Here is a 17,547-nt window from a genome sequence, read left to right on the forward strand (position 1 = left end):
CTTACGAATTATGACATCGCATTTGATGCATAGCGCAATTCATTTACCGTACCCCGTCAGCTGACTTTTATCGATATACTATGAGCTGATGAGGGGTTGCAGCGTGGGCAAGAAAACCACGAGTATGATTAACGAGCAGACATCATATTGCTGTGCATATAATACAGATAGCAGTTATAAAAGGCAAGGAATAATAAAGTTTATCGGAATGCATCGTATGATGTGTCAGTAGCCGAACATATGACAAGTCAAACAGTTGGCAGGAGGCATAATGTCAGCAGGCCATTCGTGTAGCTCGTTAAAATGCATTATTGCAAGTTGCATTTTTAAAAAGTATTCGTGAATTTGTTACTGGTCATGTCATGAGCATTATTTATATATATATATATATATAATTTTTTTTTTTTTACCTAGCCTTATGTCATCTGTGACGTGTTTATCAGCCTGCACTATCTTGCTATGTCTTGAAATGAGGATATAATTTGTCACCAACTCTAATTTAGTAGTGTGTCCAACAAATTTTTTCAATTTTGGCGAACATTTTTCAAACTAAAGTAGCTCACTGGAGCTTTTCACTTACATTTGGTATTTGTGCTGATGCCTTTACTGCCACAAATTTCACTGTAATTGTAAAGTTTATGCTGGAAGGACTGCAGGATAATTTTGCATGCCTCTTCATCATAAACCTTGCAGGCCTGTTATGCTTTGTTTCCTGAAACAAATCTTCAAGCTGTCATTTTGTCATAGACTGGCAGGGATTACAGCTCCCGGCTGTACCATGAAGTTTCTGTGCTCTGCACCACTATTTCTGAGTCGGCTGTATTGCATTGCGGCCTGTTTACACTGCAATATTGCCATAATTTTTTAGGATTCTCCGAAAACAACATTCAATATTCACTAAATAGTTGCCTGAATGCACTTAATATCTGCCAAGGAAAATTACAATGAATGGGATGAAATATCATAAACACACTTTGATGTGTGATAGTGATGCCAAAAATACTGTAAATGCACGTTCTAAAAAAAGCATAAAAACGTAAAAAAGATTACCTTCACCTTGCTCGAGTGCACGCGCTCTACCAATGGAACCTCAAGAAGCGCACTAGATGGTTTGCCCAACGAGGTTTCCGTAAGATGAGGGAATTTCTTACAGTTTCATCATTTTTTTCACATCAGTGATTAAGTGCTTATTCACTGCCACCTGTTGTGAAAGATGCTCCATGTTCTACAGAATAAGTAAGCTGGGAGCATTGTATGAGCATGCATTTTATTCATGGTATCTATGTTATTAAAGCTTCAATGCCTTTTGGATTTAGTTTAGTCAACTGGTCACGATTCTCCATCTTCTAGATCTTATTGGAACATGATGAACACAATTGCATGACACCATTTGCACTGTTAAAAAATTTCTCTCTCACCCTCATTTGACTTGGTGGTGTAGGTTCTTGTCTCTCCTTTTGTACTTGTTTATCACGCACTGCCTACATCGAATCATGCATTGCTAACTTGCCCACACTGCTGCACTTGTGTCCTTACTGATGTTGCCCTCAAAAATTTGCTTCTCTGAAAAGAACAGGACATTTGCTTAACAGTTTACTGCCCACTGTCACCGAGTCCAACAATAATTTGTGAAAGTCTGTCCTGAACAGTCTTTCTTATGCCTTTTCAGTCTAGAATGGATAGTCATGATAGTTTGAATGTGTTTGAAATAGACTTCTTGTGCAGGTAAATTGCATGCTAAAAATTACTCCAACTCCACTGTCTGCTAAAGTGCACACCACTATACAAGCGTGGAATCTGCCACAGCTGGCCGAAAATTAGCAAGAATGCCAACACTGCAGGGCTGAAACAGCAATAAATTCAACTTCTACATAGTTTGTTCTTTTTTTCAACATGTAGGTGTTTTTTTTTTTTTTTTTTTTTGTCTTTTGCTAACTGTTGTGAAAAATAGGTAACCTTAATTGAAGGTTTCCGACAGTGTGTTACACGTTATGATGGTGTTTAAAGGAGTATTTACACGAGGGATAAATACCCCCTTTCCGCTCCCCCTCCTCATTGCAAAGGGTACTGTGTCAGTGGCTTCAGGCCTTTGTCAGGCAGAGTGGCCCTGCAGAGATGGGAACTGCTTTTTGACTGAAAGCCACAAACACCGCCTTGCGAACTGGAAGGGGACAATCGCCCAGGGGTGGTATTGTTGGTGTTTCACTTTCACGGGGGCTTGTGCTACTGTAGCACCAGAGGGTTCAATGTTGACGGGGTAACAGCATTCCTCGCAGAGTGCCAAGAACATTGTTGCCCATAAACACAGGTGTCTGGTGCTAGTTACACAAAATCTTGCAAAAGGGATTTTACTTTCATATTATTTTATATTTATGTTTAAATTATTCTATTCATTTCACCCCAGGGTGCACAGAAACACTCAAATGGGGTACATTTTTCTTATTGCAAAAAACCTTCAAATAGCAAATCTGGTAGTTTTTTAGGTGTTCAGACTTTAACTAAATTTGCATTTCTTGTTTTGTGTTGTGCACTTTGGTAATGTGCTCCAAGAACTTTCTAGTTTTTCCACAAATTAATGGCATGTTCATTCCCAATGCATGCCTTCAGTGCATGACTCTACTGGCCACTCTATTTCCTGTTAATGATGTCTGCACAGGAGAAGCAGTGCTGGTGCCAGCACATTGTTAACCTGTCCTTAAATAAATTGTGCATGACTTAATGCCGTGAGTATTTGTGTGTTCAACTTACAACCAGCACAATCCTTCAGGTTATCAAACCGGAACTGAACTACAAAGTGGAAAAAACATTTTTGCTTGAGCCAAAACTGAACTGGAAAGTTGCGAATTGTTTCACTCGTGAGTGAAAGGGGGCGAAAGGAAAAATATGTTTTCAGTTGAGGTGGGCCATCTTTTCTTGAACTTTTCATCCATGCATTGCCTGCACTTGTGGCTCAACTAAACTACTTTATGTGTAGATACATACCATCTTCCTGTGATTTTAAAAGTAGCAGCACTGTTAATACAATTTTCAGCGTATTACGTCAGGGGACAGACTAGGAGTTTCGTTAATGCGGCAATATTTGCATCGCATCTGACGTGTTGACTTGTGATGCATTTAAAGTACCTGAGACAGTGAAGCACATGTAACAAGTACATGTGCTTCACATACGTTCGCGTCAAGTACATCGGGCTTGTCCCCAGTATAAATGTGAATGACAGGCATTGATCTCTTCATTAGCGCCAGTTAACAACAGGCTGTTCTGTGAAAAAGTATTTAGCCATTGACTGGACATATCAGTGAAGTGAGCCATCAGGCTTTTCTTGGAATATTCAACGCAGGCCTAGATTCAAGGCTGTGAACGGGCCCTTCAAACAGGAACGTGTATATAATTGCATTCTACTGCCTGTCATCATCATTACACCTTGGTCTCCTATTGTTCTTCTGTTCCCTTTTCTCTTGAGCAAAGTAACAAGCTAGATGACTCTCTGCTTTTCCTCAATATGCTCTCTCTCTCTCTCTCTCTCTCTCTCTCTCTCTCTCTCTCTCTCTCTCTCTCTCTCTCTCAATAAAGCTTTGTTTCATGTAGATTCCAGTATTGGTGTTGGGTCTACATAAGTCTTTTGCAACTACAGGCTGCCTGAAGAACAAACAACAGGTGTAATCTTTCAATGTAGCTTAAACAGCAGCATCAAGTTCCTGCACAAATAAGTTTGTGCTGCTTTCCTGTAATTATTTTTTGGTTATGCAGATGAATTTGAACCGGTTGAACCAGAACTGAACTGTTTTCAGTGAACCAAAATGAAAACTGGAATGAAAAAAGTTTCGGTTCAACACTCTGCAATCCTTTGAAGGCAGGAACATCTTTTTTGCCTTATCTTTTTACCCAGAAGAACTGTGCAATGCAAGAATGTTTAAAAATTTTAAAATTTAATATGTCTCAAAATGTAACTTTAATGATCTTGTTCCCAGTGCATGCCTGTTCTAAAGTCACCACTAACATCGCAAGAAGTAGTTCTTTGGGCTGCCTAATCTCATTTTATTTTCGATGTCACATTCTTTTCCTTACTTAAAATTATATGTCTGTTACTATGTGATTTGAACTATTTTACAGGTGACAGAAGGTGCAGAGAAATTCACAGCTACTTCCCTGACATAGTAAAAAAAATTTGAGAATTGACCTTTCATGACAGTGAGACCACATCATGAAAAAAGTTAGCACTGGTCTATGCCTCAAGTACTATAGGAATTAGGGTTATTTTGTTGGAAAGAGGTGTCTACCTTATGCCGTAATATGTGTAGGTTGGCATTCACACTTGCATAGCAATTGACCTCTCGATGCATGCTGATGAACGGGCTGGTTATGTTTTCAATAGCTTTAAAAATACTATTGTATGGTTAGTGTCGCAGAGATTAAATTCTGTTATGCAAAGTTGCCATGTTTGGATACTTTGTGCTTAAATAGATACTCTAGGAGTTCCTTATCTACAAAAGCTTTAGCCACTGTGCTAAGCTGCTTTTTGGCTAGGCTGGTATCTTTATTAGGTACTGCATCAGTATTTTTTTATATTTCAAGTTATGTTTTTTTTTTTTGCACAAACTTCATGGTATACATAATATCCTTATGGATGTAGGATACTACCTGCCATGGTGGCGTAATAGCTATGGCGTTGTGCTACTAAGCCCAAGGGTGCAGGATCGAATCCTAGCCACCGTGGCCACATTTCAATGTTGGTGAAATGCAAAAATACCCGTGTACCGTGCATTGGGCGCACATTAAAGAACTCCTGGTAGTCAAAATTAATCCAGAGACTTTTACTACGACTTGCCTTATAATCAAATTATGTTTTTGGCACATAAAACCCCAGAATTAAAATGTTTTTGATGTAGGATACTGAGAATGGTAAAAGAAAAGAGGGTAAAGAAAAAAACCTAGGTCCTTTGTGGATTTATGTGATGGCCATTGATGTATTGTACTCTGATTTGCAGCTGATATCAGTTATGCTGCTTGTAAAACTGTCTTAAGTTAAGTAGCCTTTATGGGAACTTTGTCTACAAGTTTCATAAACAAAGTTTGCATGTTGTTGGTAGCAGCTTTACAAGCAAAGAGGCCTGTGGCATCGAACTTGAACCTATATTCTTTAAGGGCGGCAGTGTGAGGGGGTTGCAATAGTCGGTAATGAATACTGTCTTTGGGAGTATGTAATTCTTGTCTTATTTTCTTTTTTTAATTAGTATGAGTATTTGTGCTTGTGAACAGTATCTAAAAAAGAAAGTGGGGCACAGCACACACAGAATTTTTTGTGTGCACTCAGTCTTGTCCTTATCTTTAGCGCCACTTGCATCACTACTAGACTATATTAGCTCATGGATTTTGTTTTTTACAGTTAATTTTAGTTACCTTTTATATGCAGCATAATATATAGAGGTATATAGAGACTTGCCATGGTGGCTCACTGGTTATGGCATTTGTGGTCATAGCCATATGCTCCTTTTGCATTTCAACAGCATGAATCCACCAGTTGTTGCACAAACTTTTCCTAGACATTGCATGAGTGATGTAATCAGGCCTTATTATAGCACTCCTAAGGCATTCTCTTCATACTCTGAGGAATGAGTGAGGAGAGATACCTCCAGCCTGTAGAGAGCCCTGAGGCGCTGACAGCTCCATCAAGGCTGCGGTATGTGTATCACTTGCGACTCCAGTGCTGCACACAGCTTGAAAGTTTTTGCACAGACTTTGCAGGATTCAGTCATTAAAACGACTGGCTGATGCTAGGCTTTCTGAAAATAATAATCATTCCAAATGCATTTGAATGCAGTATAAATGCCGCTTTGTTCGTGCTACTACTGTGCCGAAAAGCACTTTTTTTTTTACTTTTTCTTCCAAGTTTAAATACTGATATCAGCGGACTGCAGTACTTTGCTTGTATATGTATTCTATTCTCGCAACTTACTCTCCTTTTTGGGGATGCCTTTGTAATCTTCAGTGTGTCAACTTCCGTTTTTTACTACACACTTTTATATCTCTAGTTCAGTTACTTCAAAATAATATTGAGATTTATATGTCAAGGCTGCTGATAATTATAAAGAGACTTTATTTATGCATGTATGTTGTAGTGCCTCTTAGATGTCTTCGCTATTGGAGCATAAAAAGGATAGGCAAAGTGCTACACTTTTACTATTTGCTGGGAGATTTGATTTTTTGTATACCACCTGTCATTGTTTATGCTTCTGATATTCAGTTTCAGCGTTATTAAAACTGTACACTGTTTCATCCAATAATATTGACAGTTAGGTAAGTTGGTCCAAATTCATTGCTACTAACTAGAAAGGGAACAAAGGAGTGCTTGTTTGTTCCTGCTTTCTCTTTGTGTCCCTTCTGTCACAGAGTTAGTAACAGGGAAGTGTTTCTTCCACGATGTTAGTCTTAAGATATTTTCAGTTATTGAGCGTAGTCACGTGATATTTTTCTTTGCTGATATGTTGCTTTAACCTGCTTGATTTGCCTTCATTATGAAACTCTTGGAACCTATTTAATATGTGCAGTGAAAGAGCTGTCTGCCTTGCATGATCGCCACCTCAACCGACCAACATTTGATGAGAGTTCACTTGAAGAAGACGAGATTGAGCAAACAACACACCAATTGACGCAGGTTTGAAACTCAAAATACTTGTTACAGTTAAGCACTGATTTGCATTACTCCTTTTAACAAAATTTGTTATTGAACTGTATTAGATATTCATCTTTTTTGTCTGTCTTAACCCTTTCCCTGCTGAGGATGAGCCAGGCTAGTCATTTAATTTGTACTGCTCCTACCGAGGACAAGCTGCACTCATCATTACAAAAGTCCACCGGCACAGGTTCAGCTTCACTGCACATGAGTCGCTTTGAGCATAAGTTATACGAGCAGCCATCAAAGTGACAAAGAAAGAAATACACCGGCCAAGTAAAGCACGTTTCCTCAGACGGGCACTGCCAGCTTGGAAAGGGTAAGGGAAAGGCATTTGCACGAAACATGAAGACTTAAATTCCGACATGTGGACAATCCGGAAAGATCTTTCGACGAGCGGTTACCCCCCTGCATTCATGAATGCTGTGGAGCACCGTTTGTTCAACCCTTTCAACAAGCGCACTTCGTTCTCCTCTTCTTTTATCCTTGCTGTAGCTTTAGTGTAACACTCCTCCCTTCACAGACAAAGCCCGCTGGGCGAGTAACTGTTACGTCCACTCAGAGTCATGGGAATGACAGCATTTCAGGCGGGTGACGTGAACAAGCTGCGTCTTGTTTGACCGGTAGCCATTAGAAATTAGATCGAATAGGTCACATCACTTAGACGATTGGTGACGATGAAAGGCCCGGTGTAACGAGCCAGAAACTTCTGGCACAGGCCGCGCTTGCGAAGTGGTGTCCAAAGCCACACTATGTCCCCTTTGTCGTACAGCGCATTCTTATCTCTTGAATCGTAGCTGATCTTGGAGTGGTCCTGGGATGCCAGCGTTCGGAGCTGAGCTAGGCGTGCTTCCTTAGCGTGGCAGAGAGTCTGGGCAATAGAAGAGTCTGCATGAGGAGTAAAAGGTAGGATGGTGTCAAGGAAGCTGCAGGGTGGTCTGACATAAAGAAGATAGAAAGGACTGTAGCAGGTAGTTTCATGCTTTGCAGTGTTGTAGGCATATGTGATAAAAGGAAAGATGTCATCCCAATTATTGCACCTGGAATCGACGTACATCAAAAGCATGTTGGTCAAAGTTCTGTTAGTGCACTCGATGAGACCATTTGTCTGTTGGTGATACGGGTCGCGTGGAAAAACTGGCAAGCACAGAGACGCAACAGCTCTTCGACTACGTCAGCCGCGAACTGGCGACCACGATCGCTCACAATAACATGAGGAGGTCTATGACGCAGTATAACGGAGGACAGGAGGAAGCGCGAAACATCAAGAGCCATGGCCGTTGGCATCACTGCAGTTTCAGCATAACACGTCAGATGGTTGACACAGACTATAGTCCAACGGTTGTCGTTTGTTGAGCGCGGGAATGGGCCGAGAAGACCCAATCCAACAATTTCGAAAGGAGGTGATGGTGGATCAGGGTGAAGGAGACCAACCGGAGCAGTATTAGGGCGCTTGAATTGCTGGCACTTGTCACAACTGGCCACATACTTTTTTATATCCCATTGCATACTAGTCCAGTAGAATCGGCCCTGAATGCAGTAGCATGTTCTGGTGATTCGTCGTGCATAGCACGGAGGCACGTGGGTTCTCAAATTCTTAAGGACCACTAAGAGGAGGCAGGCACCATCAGCCGCATAATTCTTCTTGGAGAGCAGGCCATCTTGGATGACAAAGCCATTTTTACCTGTTGGTTGAGCAGCTGAGGCGAAGAGGGCATTCAGGCTGCGGTCATCACACTGCTATGCCTGGAAAGTGGCCAGGTCAGGAAAAGGAATGTCGTCGATGGCGGCCGGAAACTCATCGAGATTGTCGGTCTCACATGCACTTGTTGGTAGAGGGAGCCTCGAAAGACAGTCGGCGTCCGCATGATGTTGGCCACTCTTGTAACGGACTGCAAAGTCAAATTCCTGCAAATGTAGTGCCCATCGAGCAAGGCAGCCAGACGGGTCGTGGAGACCAATTAACCAACATAGTGAATGGTGATCAGTAACGATCGTGAAGCGGCGCCTGTAGAGATATGGGTGGTACTTCTGGACTGCAAAGATGACAGCGAGACACTCTTTCTCAGTGACGGTGTGATTCTGTTCGGCCTTGCTCAACGAACGGCTGGCATAGGCAATGGCATGCTCGGCATCACCAAAACGCTGGATGAGGACGGCACCAAGGCCGATTCCACTCGTGTCGGTGTGCAATTCTGTTGTGGCAGAGGGGTCAAAATGACAAAGTATGGGTCCAGGAGAAAGCAGGAACTTCAGTTGACGAAACAAGGAATCGCAATCTGCTGTCCAGGTTAGAGGGTTATTCTTGCGCAGCAATGAAGTCAGAGGGTAGGCAGTATCAGCAAAGTTGGGCACAAAGCATCGAAAGTACGAGAAAAGACGCAAGAAGCTCCTTAGCTCGCGTTGTGACTGCAGTTATTTAAAGCTGCTAACTGCAGCGACTTTTTGTGGGTCTGGTCGCACCCCCTGCTTGTCCACTAGATTTCCAAGTACTAGCGCCTCTCGTTGGCCAAAGTGACATTTCAACATTTCTTAGAGTTGAGGGTAAGGGCAGCTTGTTCAAGGCACGTCAGAACAACCAAACAAACTTACCATTTCAAGCCACGCAGTACCATGTCCATAAACCTTTCAAATGTTGCAAGCGCGTTGCACAAACCAAACGGCATGACGTTGAATTCGAACAAGCCATCTGGGGTCACAAAAGCGGTTTTTTCTTTGTCAGCGGAATGCATAGTTATCTGCCAGTAGCTCGATCGGAGGTCCACAGATGAAAAGTAGGATGCGGAATGAAGGCAGTTGATAACTTCATCGATCCGGGGTAGTGGATACACGTCCTTTTTCGTCACAGAATTGAAACACAGTAGTCAACACAAAACCTCTAGAACCCATCTTTCTTTTTGACGAGGATGACCGGCGCAGTCAAGGGCTAGAGGAATCTTGGATGACGCCCTTGGCTAGCATGTCGTTGACCTGCTGAGCGATGATCTTGCACTCTGATGCGGACACGCGGTAAGCTGATGGGATGGAAGGTAAGGATGGGATGGGATGGGATGGGATGGGATGGGAGGTAAGGCCTGATGGGATGCGCGGACCCCGTGTCGATCCTGTGGCGAGCCCGTGTAGTTGGAGCGCGAACTTTGTTAGCATTCTGTGCGAAATCAAATGATGACGCATGCTTGCTAAGGACGCTGACCAGGGCTTGACGCTTCTCTGAAGACAGTGACTTATTGATCATTTTTAAAAAAGGCAACAAGTCTTGAGGGACACCGGGGCCAGCCCCATGCTCTTGGGGTTCATGTGCCGTGTCATCAGTGAAAGCGCCTATGCTGAGGCTGGTGTCAACTTCAAAAGAGGTACCTGGCCCTTGCGCCATTAAACATCAAACATTTATTCATTCAAAAGAGGCAAGTCGCATACCGCTGGGTAGCACAACAGACTGGGAGGCTAAATTTGACACCCACAGTGTAGTTGTTCCGCAGGCCACAGAGAGGACGCATCAAGGTATGAGCACACTTTTTTTCACAACCATTGAAGCCAAAGGCTCAACAATAGCATCAAATGCATCGGCATTGACACGACAAGCAGCAACTCGAACTCTGGATAAGGAATGTGCCGGTAAAACAGCATCTTCAATGACAGCAAAAGTGCTTGGAACAGGTAGCAGGTTGGTCGGCAAGAGGAGACAGGAAAGCTCACCAGTACCACAGTCAACAGTGGCACCGCACTGTTGTAGGAAATCGAGGCCAAGAATTGCATTGTGAGTGGATTGAGCAAGCACTGAAAATTCAGCTTGATACACGTTATCGGAGAAATAAACATTCGTGGTGCACACTCCCATAAGTCGGAGTAATTCTCCACTCACAGCACGAAAGGCATTAGCGTTTCCCAGCGAAACATCACTTTACGGCCTACTCGGGTTTTGAAATCCAGGCTGATAATGGAGATGCTCGCTTCTGGGTCCACTAAGGCCAACGTAGCAACATTGTCCACTAAAACACGAATCCTGTTATGACACATGGTGACTGGCAGAGGCATAGGGGCATGTAGTTGATGATGACTGGCGACTTCGCCTCCACTGGTCCATGACATGACCACGAATACCGCATTGGAAGCGGATGGGGCGCTTACGGGACGCACTGAAATTGTCAGTAGCAGGATAACTGGCATGGCCGTCCCACTCTTCAGAAACTGCAGGTGGTCTGGGTGAGCAACCGTCATGGAACTGATAACTGGGATGCACGTTCATAATAAGGTTTGGCACTCTTGAATGAGGAGTGAAGTTGTAGGCATCTACGGAGGCGGCGGTGATGGGCATCTCACCGAAGTCACAGTGAGAAAAGGGCTCTCGAGTTCGCGGAGTCGAGAGGGAAGCCGTCTCACGTCGGTCAAGCTCTTCACGCACCACTTGCCGAATAACTGACGCAAGGTCGGATGGAGCTGGAAGCACATCAACACTGGCGACGTTAGTTACGTTGGCCAGGCGGCCGAACTTCAGTGTGATACACTGATCTTTCAAGGCTTCAAATGTACGGCAGTGCCGAATGACGTCACTTACGTAGTCCAGACTGCCTTTTCCGATGAGGAACTGGTACACGTTCCCGGTGATCCCTTTTAAAAGTTGACCAACTTTGTCCTCTTCTGTCATCTGAGGGTCCTGAGTCTTGCACAACTACAGCACTTCCTCGTGTGCGTCGTGCAGGTTTCGCCGGGAACTTGAGCTCGCTGCATTAGGGTTTGCTCTGCATGCTTCTTTTTAGCTGCCAGATCTCCAAAGCACTTCCTGATTTTGTCTACGAACTTTTCCCACGTCGTCATGTTTTCTTCGTGGTTTTCAAGCCACACAGGCGCAATTCCCTTGAGGAAGAAGGCAACATTGTTAAGCTGGGAGGTGGCATTCCAGCCATTGAACCAACTTGCGCGTTGGTAAAAGCTGAGCCATCCGTCCACGTCTTCCCCTGCCTTTGTTAAGCAGTAGCTTTTTTTGGCTCTTTCTCCTATTTTTATAGTCAGAAGAGCATATGGTCTCAATTGCATGTATATTTATACCAACGTCAAGTAGCTGTTCATCACTGAAGTGCGCTGCACGTTTCTTGTCAAGATGCGCCATTTCATCTTGCTGGCTTACCACAGCTTTGCTTAGACCAACTCCAACAGTGCGTGAGATACTGCATTTTTTGGGGGGTTCTATTGTGGTCTAATCTGTTCTATTGAGACAACTGACTTTCTGTACCCTCGACTTCCATTTCTCCGTGGAAGCTTAGGTCTGCTCATTAGGGTCCAAGAACATTGTTGTAGTCTGATATAATGCGGTAAGAACAACACATGGCATCTAATACTAGTTGAGCAGCAGTTGGGAGGTGCTATCAATATTGTGGGACATGCTGGCGTCTATGCCAAGCACTTTTTCGGTCAGTAGTTCTGTCGGTACTGTTTGGCATAGTGGTGGCAAGACAGATTTTTGACACATACACGCTACCTTTTAAACAACCCTCCACCTGCCCCCCTTTTCTTTCCCCTCTGGTCATCTCCGAGTCCTGGAAGCTTAGTTCTCTCTCCGTCCCTCTGGGCTATACCTATAAGGAAAAATCGAGGAGGCGGGGGGGCATGCCTGACTTGCTAAGAACAAGTGGTCAAGTGGTATCAAGGTGTCTCTTCACCATATGACTTGACATGGCACCAAGCCAGAGCCCTCCATGCCGTTCAAACTTCTGCAAGCCTAGCAGACCCTTTCTTCAGCTTGCATGTTGATGGATGTTCCAGTAATGGATACGTACACTGTGGTACTTTAAACCAGTGGCTACGAGCACAAAAGTTTCACTATGCTCTGGGACTACCTGACCCCGAGAACTGTAAAACCATGATTGACAGGTCTTGTTTTCTGTTGAAAATAAGTGCATAATGGACACCATCATAGGTACCGACTCAGATTAACGTAAACAAGGGCCGTTTCAGTATACGACACAGATATTCACTGCATGACAATAAGTTATGCTGCCGAGAATGGGACTTCTGCTGCTGAGTGGAAATTTTGTAATGGTAGATAGAAATCACCCAGTGAAGGCACTGTCAAGATCATGAAATCTGCCTGCCTGCAGGCTTTCAAGTCCTGCTCTTCCGAGGAGCCCATTAGCTTTTAGAAGGAACCAGAAGTGTCAAGTCAGTGCTTGGCAACTTGAATTATATGTCTGAGTGTACATACTGGAACTCAGAGAAGCAGATCGCACTGTCAACTCGAAGATTTGCATCACTGCAGTCCTAGCCATAGAACAAGCATTAAGGGCATTACTTCTTCCAGAGTTTTGTAGGACTCTTGTAGTAGGGAAACCTTGGGTACTGTGTTGCTTTGTGGGAAATATTTCGTGAAGCACAAAACCATGAAGACTGTCAGGGCATCGCAGAACTCTTTGAAGCTGCCAAGAATAACTTTCTGGAATAACTCAATGAGAATATAGCTGAGTGCAAGACTCTTGGTGAACTTCTGCTCAACTGGGACTAAAGTGGCGTCAAGCTTGTTCCTAAAGGCCACTTGCTAAGGATAATCAAGGTGCAAATAGTTTTGGGTTGGGGTATTACGTGACCAAGGAGAAGTCGCCATTTTGTTGACTAAAATGCTCTCTTGAGATCTCCTGCCTTATCAAGTAATTTATGAAGGGAAAACAGGCAAGTGAGATGCCCAATTAGAAATTTCTGGCTGAATAGGACATCTGCCACAGTGAGAACAGTTGGAGCCACGAAGACACAATGTTGCACTTCGTTGAGATGGCCTTTGTTCCGAAAGTGGAAAACTACAGAAGTCGCACAGAGGGCATCAGTCAACATGCACTCTGAATTTTTTTTTCTCATCACACAAAGAGCCTTTGGAGAAGCTGTCCGAAAACACATGGTGATCAAGAAGGCTATGACAGGCTACTTAAATTACAACAAATATTAAAATATTTGTCGTACTCTGGAGGAGTTCAAGCTTTATACCACAGTCAGTGGATCAACAGATGTCCACTAAAAGAAAGATGGGACAAGCCTTTTGTGTTGTACGCCTTTAGGGGTAAAACATATGTGCTGTCGAGAGAGGGAGTTGCTTATATTAGGTACCTGCTTTCGATAAAAGGAAGTCTTGCTGATGAATATGCAGATGACTAACTTGCTTTCTTTCTGGTGTGGTGGTTATTCTGCACATCTACAGCACTTGTACACTCCTTTCACAGCTTTTCAGTCATTGCCAGCAACTGCTCTCTGTGATCCAGCAAGGAGTCCGGTATGGCTCCAATTCCAAGGAGGCTCACTTGGCACAGAATGTGGTGCGCTCTGTGGCTGGTTCGCTCCAGTCACTCAGCACTAGCTTCCGTTCTTCTCAGACAACATACTGCAAGAGTGAGTCTTACGCCCTTTCTCAATGTACTGTTTTTCATGTGTTAGCCCCCGGAAAGTGTGCAGTACCCTAAGAATGCTTTGTATCTATCTACCTGTTTGTATCTATGTTTGTATCTAACCGCTTTTCCACCTACCTGGGTCACTTAGTAGTTTGTGGTCGAATGAGTAACCCATCAAGCTGCTGTGCTGAGGTAACAGGGTTCGAAAACGACCATCGGACCAACTTGGGTCAATGAGTATGTGGTAATGTGTACATACGTGCCGCTCTTCTACGAACCTCTTTCACGCCGGCATGAATCGCTGTAAATGTGGGACTGGGTAGGTACTGCTGTTCAAAGAAATCCTTTGACGCTGACTTGGAGCACTGGGTATGTGCCACTCAGTCTGTGCTGTTCTCCAATGAATCTCGTATTGCCAACTTGGGTCACTGGGTATTAGGTGTGTGCCGCTCTTCAATGAATGTCTTTGACTTGCCAATTTGGGTGCCTAGGTATGTGCCACTGGAAATATGTTACTCTACAATGACGAAAAATATCCCTTAAATTTCTTCGATGTTGAGCAGAATCAAACTAACCTCACAAGGGTTTCTCAAGGACAGCAACCCAATGCATTAGCAGGCTGTGCCACAACTGTACTGGGTATGTGCCGCTTTTTAATTAATGCCTTTCACACCAATGCTTTAGTGACCAGCGCCATGAACTCGCTGTGTATGTGCTGTTCTTCAACGAATCTCTCGCCAACTTGCATCACGGAATATGTGCCACTGAATGTGTGGCCAGCGAGAGAACAATTCTCCACGTTCACAGGCATCGGCGTGCCACACTTCTCATCTCAGAGGTCACGCATAGACTTATCGTCAGTGCCACTAGATGCTGCAGCACGTCCAAAAAGAAATACGAGAGAGGAGCCTAGTTGACGCATGACTAATTTCTCAGTGTTCGCAGGCACCAGTGGGCCATGCATTTCAGAGGCCATGCGCAAGCTTCACGGTGGCGGCACTAGGTTGTGCTAAGTGTTCTTAGGGACGCATGAAAAAGGAGTCTCACTGCAGTACGCACCTCATACATAACTCGTTTCAACAGTGGCATTACGTTGTGTTGCAATATTGATGCAATGCTAATGCACTGCTGTCGACAGTCATCATGAGATGGGTTGTGCTGCAATATTTTAAATTTTGGAGCTTTCTGGACCTGTGAGTTGTCACAGTAACTTTATTGATGCCAAGTTGTCTGTATAAAACACTTAGCATATGTCTGAAATTAGTCCTAAGAACATGGCAGCCGTTAGGTTTTTCCTGGGTAATAAGTAAATTCAGGCAAGTACCCTGGTGTTTGTTCATAATCATCATGAGTTGCTGAATTGACTTTGTGAATGTGTTCTTATGTCAAGAGTTGCTTTATAAAAAACTGTAGAAGTCACAAACGACAGCTGATGACATCTTTTCAGGCTTGTTTAGAGACTCATTAGTTAAAATGGGATGGAACCTTCTGGGAGTTTCTTTTTTTTTTTTTTCGTAGGGCCATTGCAACAGTGTGTGGAACTTTCAGTGACCAAGCGCAATGGTACCTTCCTGACTTGTACCTAAGCATATGTGGAGGTCACGGAGGAAGAATATGTAGGAGTTGAAACTCCCGTCAGCGCGGGCGTGCGCGGGCGACCAGATAAAGTCACAAAAATAGCATACGCCGACGGGGACGCATGCAGTGGTGGCGCCATGTGTCATACAAGCCGTAGCGGGAAAAAAAGAAACAGACGCCCGGGCGGACAGCTCAGGCGCGCTCTCTTCGGCGGCACCCGCGTCTTGTGCTCAAACCAGACGACAAGCAGACGACACGGATGTTCGCTTCAGCGGGCACGCTGTAACATTGTCTTTGTACGCCCTTACAAGTAACAGACACCAACAGTTCTTGTAGGTGTCTGTTAGAGGACCGTAATACTAACAGCACTGCTACGCGTGAATGCCCTTCTTCAGAATTTGCTAGCGTAAGATGGGACGCAAGTGTTTTGTTGAAAACTGCAAAACCGAGTACAACTCTTGGAGGGAAAAGGTGAGCATAATCAAAGTTCCGAATGACCTTGAAATTCTGCAACCAAGGGCTGCGGCGATTCCTGGGGACGGCCGCCAGCTCACATGGAGAGATTACGTCTGTGAGAAGCACTTCACGAGCAACATGATGAGACGGGATAAATACTACGGCGAGTTTAGAGGCGAGGCAATCCTGAACCACCCGAAAAAAAACCTGGACTGCGTCCAGAGGCTGTTCCTTGCATCTTTCTTCCATCTCCAGCATCTTTGACATCCCCGAAAAAGAAGCGGACTCACCGGGAAGAATCATGAAATATCAGTCATGCTACCGTTAAAAGATCAAGAATGAACGTATACGACAAGCCAGGAACATCAACGGCGGTGAACGTCAGCGATGTTCACACAGTGTGTGAGGCCCATGAGCTTGACGAAAATCAGCCTGGTAATATGCTCAAAGAAATTGAAGGCATGTTTGTCTTCGACGAATGCCGGCAGCGCTTACAGCCATCCAGTCAAAGTCATCGCGTGGGTGAAACAACAGGGCCGCGTACAACCGCAAGCTACAGGTTACCTAATCATAGCGGTCAGCGAAAAGACTGCGTTTTATTTTTTACTGTGCTCAAATGGTTGAGGCGTAGCACTGATCGCTGTCCAGGCTGCCAGCGCTGAAGAGGCGCGCGTGACTGCCCTACCCTCAGTAGAACTTGTGCCAGGCACGCAGGGGCCGAACGCAAGCAATACGCACGACCGGTTGCCTTGGCGACCAAAGCGGCTGTAATTTCTTTCTCTGCCGCCAGGTACCGCCAGCATGATAGTGGCTCTGCGGGCTTGTGACCTTTTCTGGTCACCGCTAACAGCGGAGTTTCCACTCCTAAGTGTTTCTTGCTTCGTGGTGGAGGTGTACTGTAAGAACAAACTGGAAACCATCATCATCATCATTGCGCTACTTCATGTCCATTGCCAGGATGAAGGCTTCTCCCAGCTTACTCCATCTTATGCCAACAAATTTCCCAATTTGCATCACACCACTTAACTGTCTGTTGTAATCACCCACTTAGTTACAAATACATATTTACTTGCATAATAAACCCACTTTTTCTCCCAAAATATTTTTGCAAACTTCGGGGGTGCGTTCATTATGAAAGTTAAAATTCTGATGGTTTTTTTTTTTTTTCTTTTCTTTTTTTCGAAGACCATCTCCAAAATGTAGGAGACACATGGTATTATTTGGCGTCCTATGTGCCGGAACAGCAGCCGGATCTGAGGCATGTTGCGGGGCCGGATTACAATTACAACCACGATCACATGCCAGGCATCTGATCTGGCGCTACGACATGACAATAGAGTTGGTAGTATCGATGAATGATTAATGAATTAATTGCTTAAATGTATGCCGCAAAACTATTATTATTCATTGAGGTCCACCTTTCATTTAATCAGCTTAATTGATTAGACCTGTTCGATGAATTGTTTTCGAGAGTT

At 44.1% G+C, this 17,547-nt stretch overlaps 1 protein-coding gene across 1 annotated transcript in view; it reads left to right on the top strand.

Annotated features, from left to right (window-relative positions):
• Syx16 (syntaxin 16) overlaps positions 1–17,547 on the top strand; it is a 41,905-nt gene that overhangs the window by 971 nt on the left and 23,387 nt on the right. The window contains exons 5-6 of the mRNA XM_050194918.3: positions 6,547–6,653; positions 13,874–14,039. Of these exons, the coding sequence (XP_050050875.1) occupies positions 6,547–6,653; positions 13,874–14,039 (273 nt within the window). The remainder of the gene's footprint in view (positions 1–6,546; positions 6,654–13,873; positions 14,040–17,547) is intronic.

Source organism: Dermacentor andersoni, chromosome 1 (genome assembly GCF_023375885.2).
Source record: "Dermacentor andersoni chromosome 1, qqDerAnde1_hic_scaffold, whole genome shotgun sequence".
Taxonomy (NCBI): domain Eukaryota; kingdom Metazoa; phylum Arthropoda; class Arachnida; order Ixodida; family Ixodidae; genus Dermacentor; species Dermacentor andersoni.